General features: G+C 40.5%; 1 protein-coding gene across 1 annotated transcript; it reads left to right on the plus strand.

Annotated features, from left to right (window-relative positions):
• Positions 1-1,590: 1,590 nt before the first annotated feature.
• On the plus strand, positions 1,591-5,351 carry LOC132149035 (lysoplasmalogenase-like). The gene is made up of 3 exons (XM_059557927.1): positions 1,591-1,747; positions 2,063-2,306; positions 4,725-5,351. The coding sequence occupies exons 1-3, from the start codon at positions 1,697-1,699 to the stop codon at positions 5,177-5,179; spliced, it is 750 nt and encodes a 249-aa protein (XP_059413910.1). The 5' UTR covers positions 1,591-1,696; the 3' UTR covers positions 5,180-5,351.
• The last annotated feature ends 933 nt before the right edge of the window (positions 5,352-6,284 follow it).

Below are 6,284 nucleotides of genomic sequence, written 5' to 3' on the forward strand. Positions count from 1 at the left end.
AGAGACTAAAGTGCAAGTCAGCCAGGATTGTTAATGACTAGAGTCAGTGTGAGTTCACTGGCGTTTCGATATGTACTGTAGTATTATTCATGATGGAAACAGTGAAATTGAAACAGATATTTTTGTATCTTTCAGATACAATTATAGATTTTATTATAAGTTTGAATTAGTTTTAAAAAATTTATGTTTTCTGCTATCATTTAAAAAAATTAGTGGTTTACTAATTTTGCTGTTTTCAATTATTTTTTTTACAGTTAATTTTAGTTCATGTTTACTTTATTTCCAGTAACAAAAATTAACATATTTACAAGTCTCAAATCACACTTATTAACAAATATATGACAATTTTTTTATATTATATTACACATTAAATGACAATGATTTCCCCAATGGCATATCATAACACTGCAGCTCAGTGGTGCCCTCAAGAGGATAAAAGTGATGGAATATGGAAATATCTCCAGATAATGAGCAATAGGAATTAAAATAAATAGCAATTATAATAACTGGGGCTTGAACGAACGATTACATTTTTTATATATAATATTAATTGTGTATGTATTTATATACTGTATGCATAATACATATACACAGTACACACACATAAATGATTAATCACTTGAAAGCCCTAAATTATATATACAGTACAGACCAAAAGTTTGGACACACCTTCTCATTCAAAGAGTTTTCTTTATTTTCATGACTATGAAGATTGTAGAGTCACACTGAAGGCATCAAGGGCTATTTGACCAAGAAGGAGAGTGATGGGGTGCTGCGCCAGATGACCTGGCCTCCACAGTCACCGGACCTGAACACAATCGAGATGGTTTAGGGGTGAGCGGGACCGCAGACAGAAGGCAAAAGGGCCAACAAGTGCTAAGCATCTCTCGGGGAACTCCTTCAAGACTGTTGGAAGACCATTTCAGGTGACTACCTCTTGAAGCTCATCAAGAGAACGCCAAGAGTGTGCAAAGCAGTAATCAAAGCAAAAGGTGGCTACTTTGAAGAACCTAGAATATGACATATTTTCAGTTGTTTCACATTTTTTTGTTATATATATAATTCCATATATAATTCCACATGTGTTAATTCATAGTTTTGATGCCTTCAGTGTGAATCTACAATTTTCATAGTCATGAAAATAAAGAAATCTCTTTGAATGAGAAGGTGTGTCCAAACTTTTGGTCTGTACTGTATATATATATATATATATAAGTTGCTTGTGTTGTCTATCCTTACTGACATTTACACATACATTAGAAAAGTTGATAAAGTTAATAAAAGATGTTGAAAAAGACAAACTGAAAGACAGACAGAGAAAGATAATTTTCTATCATTAATTAATAATAATAAAAAAAGTTTATCTCCCTGAACTTGTGTCTCAATTATCAAACCTTTGCTCTTAGCTATGATGTCACATCAGGGTAACAGGCCATGATGCAGAGAGAAACCAGCAGAAAGAGAGAGAGACAGGCACAGAAACAGAGAGAGAGAGTGAGGGGAGTAAGTTGTTTATGACAGAACAATCTGACAGATAACGCATCACTCATAATGGTCCAAAGTCCAGACCTACCCCAGCCAATGAAACACCCTGGCATACACAGTTCACAGAGGCATTACAGATCTCCCAGCTGTGGAATAGGTGGCCCACCTCTGAGAAGGCTGCGTGTGTGACTGTTAAGGCCAGAAGACAGAGATGGACATCCTGGAAACTAGTGCTTATGACCGCAGACAACGCAGGAACATGGTAATCACAGCAAACACACACACCTGCGCACAAATACAGACACTTGTATCCTGCTCTTGTGGGCTTATTTGTGCAATTCTATCACATCCAGTTTACTCATTCAAATCCGAATTTAGTCACAATTTACTCAAAATCATTTTTCTAGCTTGGCATCACACTCACATCCTGTGTGATTTTCTATAATAAAGATATTTGCATTTAATGTTAAATAAAAGCAGTATTACTGACTGAATTTTGTTTAGAGCACAATGAGTGCAGACTGTATAAATCATGCCTATATTGTTTTCATTATTTTCTCCATTTCTTTATTTCCAGACCTGTGTACTGTTTCTTTATCTGCTCCCTTTTTTCGCATCCTGTGCAATGTACTTCTACCTGTGGATCCCAGACTCCGCCCCCTCTCTTCTGGCTGCAGGCATTAAGGCTACTCCCATCCTCTGTCTGGTCCTTCTGGTGCTCAGCTATAATGGGGGGCGGAGTCTAGTGGGCGTGGCTGGAGGGTTGCTGCTCTCAGCTGCCGGAGACTGTTGCCTTATTTGGCCAGAACTTTTTATCCATGGTAAAGGTTATTTCTTCCTGTCCCATATCTTTATTTAAGACTATAAGGGTTACTGACACAAAGCCTTCCAAAACCTCCAGGTCATATTTCACTATAGAGTCAAGAGGAGAAAGAACCTTTCCTAATTTTCATACTTTCTTACTATTTTAAGACCATAAGGCACATTATTATTATCATTTAAATTATGTGCATCACATTTAGTTTTTTGTTTTTAAGCCTGTGTATGTGTACAGTATTTTTAAGTATTAAAGTAATAAGAATAAACAGGCACAATCACCTTTTTAGAATAATGGAATTTGCCATAAAACTGTTAATAATGAAAATAAATTAAATGAACATTAATTTATGTTCATATGTGTTATATTTTCTTTACGGTTTACTTTATATTTTATTTCCATTTTAATATACACTTATAACAACTGATTACTTATTATTAATTACAAAATTCTTCATAGCAGTGTTGTCACAGTAGTTTTTATTAATAGTCTGAATTAGTTTTTATTTTATTTTATCTCCTCAATCCCGCTGTCACGTCTTCCATTGAGGAAGCAGAGGCTGAGGGCTCAGATGTGGACTCGTCCATCACCCAAGCTGAAGTCACCGAGGTAGTCAAGAAACTCCTCGGTGGCAAGGCACCGGGGGTGGATGAGATCTGCCCTGAGTACCTCAAGTCTCTGGATGTTGTGGGACTGTCTTGGCTGACACGCCTCTGCAGCATCGCGTGGCAGTCGGGGACGGTGCCTCTGGGATGGCAGACCGGGGTGGTGGTCCCTCTTTTTAAGAAGGGGGACCGGAGGGTGTGTTCCAACTACAGGGGAATCACACTTCTCAGCCTCCCTGGGAAAGTCTATGCCAGGGTACTGGAGAGGAGAATCCAGCCGAGTAGAACCTCGGATTCAGGAGGAACAGTGTGGTTTTCGTCCAGGCCGTGGAACACTGGACCAGCTCTATACCCTCTACAGGGTGCTGGAGGGTTCATGGGAGTTTGCCCAACCAGTCCACATGTGCTTTGTGGATTTGGAGAAGGCATTCGACTGTGTCCCTCGCGGCGGCCTGTGGAGGGTTCTCCGGGAGTATGGGGTCCGGGGCCCTTTGCTAAGGGCTATCCGGTCCCTGTACGACCGGAGCAGGAGCTTGGTTCGTATTGCCAGCAGTAAGTCAGACTTGTTCCCGGTGCGTGTTGGACTCCGGCAGGGCTGCCCTTTGTCGCCGGTTCTGTTCATGATTTTTATGGACAGAATTTCTAGGCGCAGCCAGGGGCCGGAGGGGGTCAGGTTTAGTGACAACACGATTTCGTCTCTGCTCTTTGCGGATGATGTTGTCGTGTTGGCTTCATCAAGCCAGGAACTTCAGCATGCACTGGGACGGTTTGCAGCCGAGTGTGAAGCAGCTGGGATGAGAATCAGCACCTCCAAATCCGAGGCCATGGTCCTCAGTCGGAAAAGGGTGGCTTGCCCACTTCAGATTGGTGGAGAGTTCCTGCCTCAAGTGGAGGAGTTTAAGTATCTTGGGGTCTTGTTCACGAGTGAGGGAAGGATGGAACGGGAGATTGACAGACGGATCGGTGCAGCTTCTGCAGTAATGCGGTCGATGTACCGGTCTGTCGTGGTGAAGAAAGAGCTGAGCCGCAAGGCGAAGCTCTCGATTTCCCGGTCAATCTACGTTCCTACTCTCACCTATGGTCATGAGCTTTGGGTCATGACCGAAAGGACAAGATCCCGGATACAGGCGGCCAAAATGAGCTTTCTCCGCAGGGTGGCTGGGCGATCCCTTAGAGATAGGGTGAGAATCTCAGTCACCCGGGAGGAGCTCAGAGTAGAGCCGCTGCTCCTCCACATCGAGAGGGGTCAGCTGAGGTGGCTCGGGCATCTGTTCCGGATGCCTCCTGGACGCCTTCCCGGGAAGGTGTTCCGGGCACGTCCCACTGGGAGGAGACCCCGGGGAAGACCTAGGACACGCTGGAGAGACTATGTCTCCCGGCTGGCCTGGGAACGCCTCGGTGTCCCCCCAGAAGAGCTGGAGGAAGTGTCTAGGGAGAGGGAAGTCTGGGGTTCTCTGCTTAGACTGCTGCCCCCGCGACCCGGCCCCGGATAAGCGGAAGAAGATGGATAGTTTTTATTTTTATATTTTCCTTATTTTAGATTTGATTTGATCATTTTGTTGTGTTTTTGTCATTTAATTCTTTTCTTTTTTTAATATTTCTATATTTTTTTTATGAATTTTTATTTTAGTTTTAGTTATTTTAATACATCAAGGTAAACCAAATACAAAAGAGAAAAGTTTCACTGGCACCTTTCTGACATAAAATACATTTATGCATACAGTATATGAATACATAGTTTTTGTTATGGTTGTAGTTTTAGTTAACTATAATAACTCTGCCTCACAGTCTTATCTCTGTCTTTTGTTTTTTTTTAGGAATGGGCTGTTTTGCTCTGGCCCACTTGATTTACTCTATTTCCTTCCTGTCCTCTCGATTTTCTGGAACATCTTCGTCTGTCTCATTCTTTATCCTCTACCTCATCCTGTGGTTGTTCGGCATTGGAATGTATGTTTACCTCGTGCCCTTCCTACGGCTTGATCCAGAAGCTGACGTTCTCGTCCCAGCCATAGGGGGTTACATACTGCTCATTGTCATCATGGCCACACTGGCTGCTCGTACCCGACGGCCTCTCATCCTGCTGGGCAGCCTGGTCTTCATGGCTTCTGACCTCACCATTGCACTGACAAAGTTCAATGTCTTTGATGTCGAATACAAAAAGCACATTATTATGACAACATACTACCTGGCACAGCTGATGATTGCGCTGGGTGACGTGAAGGTAGCGCTGGAGGAGGAGGCTGATGATATCCACAAGTGGAAGAGATCATAAGACTGCTGTTAATGGACGTTGGTTCAGTGATGCTACACAAACACTACGTTGTGTACTCATTGAGAACAGTTGATCACTGTATAAAATGGGACCACTCTGGATAATACTGTGTCTGTTTTACAATAACTACTGTGTGGACATGACTTACTGTACATCCCTAAATATATATATATATATATAATATTACACAGTCTGACCTGTTAACTTAGACTTTATTCAAGCTTCGCTAAAGCAGATGAACAGACTCTTTGCTAAACTGAACTGATTTGATACAATTTAAAACAACTAGTTATGCATATTTTCGCAACTTTAGAGCCTCCTACAGTTAAATGCCGTAAAGCAATCCGCCCTTTTCGTGGAATTTCGTACATACTCACAGAACAGACGTTTTTTGAGAAACAGAATTGCTGCAGGTTTGCCCAATCTCACACGCTTCCGGGCTCTGTCTCACGCTATCTCTGCCCATGTAAATCTCACTCCATATTGGCAATTCTACTTTCGATATGAAACAAAGTCCAAGCTTTCAAATTTTGTATGTTTTAATAATAAATTCAAACAATCAAAAGTTTTTGTTTCTATTACTCATATAACATCAGTGTCGTATTTAAGGTTAAAATACAGAAAAGGGTTTTAAATTCTAATGCAAAGATCGAGGCAAATTAGAGTAATTTTGTGGTCAGAAAAATAAATAAATAAAAAAGTATGTTTAAATCACTAGGTATGGCTCTTTACTAAATATATCTAAATATATCTAGAATATTGCAGGTCATACTCTTACTTTCCTTAAGTTATTTTGAATAAATATTTAGACACGATTAAAAACTAGATTTTTAAATGATACATTAAAAAAAAGGTTCATAAATTACACCATTTTTAAATGATACTCGCATAATTACAATAAATGCAAGCAAATACTGAATTTGAGTTTAAAAGATGATAAAAAAGGCATTCAACAGCATTCAACAAAAAGTTTTTATCCCTTACATTTACAGTGTACACATGAATTGATATTGAATAAAGATCGAAATCACCTCCCAATCCTCCTCCAAAAAATGTCTCCAAATTGAACTTACAGGGTTAGTTCACCCAATAATCAAAATTATGT

Source organism: Carassius carassius, chromosome 9 (genome assembly GCF_963082965.1).
Source record: "Carassius carassius chromosome 9, fCarCar2.1, whole genome shotgun sequence".
NCBI classification, from domain to species: domain Eukaryota; kingdom Metazoa; phylum Chordata; class Actinopteri; order Cypriniformes; family Cyprinidae; genus Carassius; species Carassius carassius.

What these genes read in the sequence shown, in the direction of transcription:
- LOC132149035 (XM_059557927.1), top strand. Translation starts at nt 1,697, where the DNA reads ATGGACATCCTGGAAACTAGTGCTTATGACCGCAGACAACGCAGGAAC. An exon ending in GCAGACAACGCAGGAACATG is followed by an intron (nt 1,748 to 2,062) that starts GTAATCACAGCA and finishes CTTTATTTCCAG; the next exon opens with ACCTGTGTACTGTTTCTTTA. An exon ending in GCCAGAACTTTTTATCCATG is followed by an intron (nt 2,307 to 4,724) that starts GTAAAGGTTATT and finishes GTTTTTTTTTAG; the next exon opens with GAATGGGCTGTTTTGCTCTG.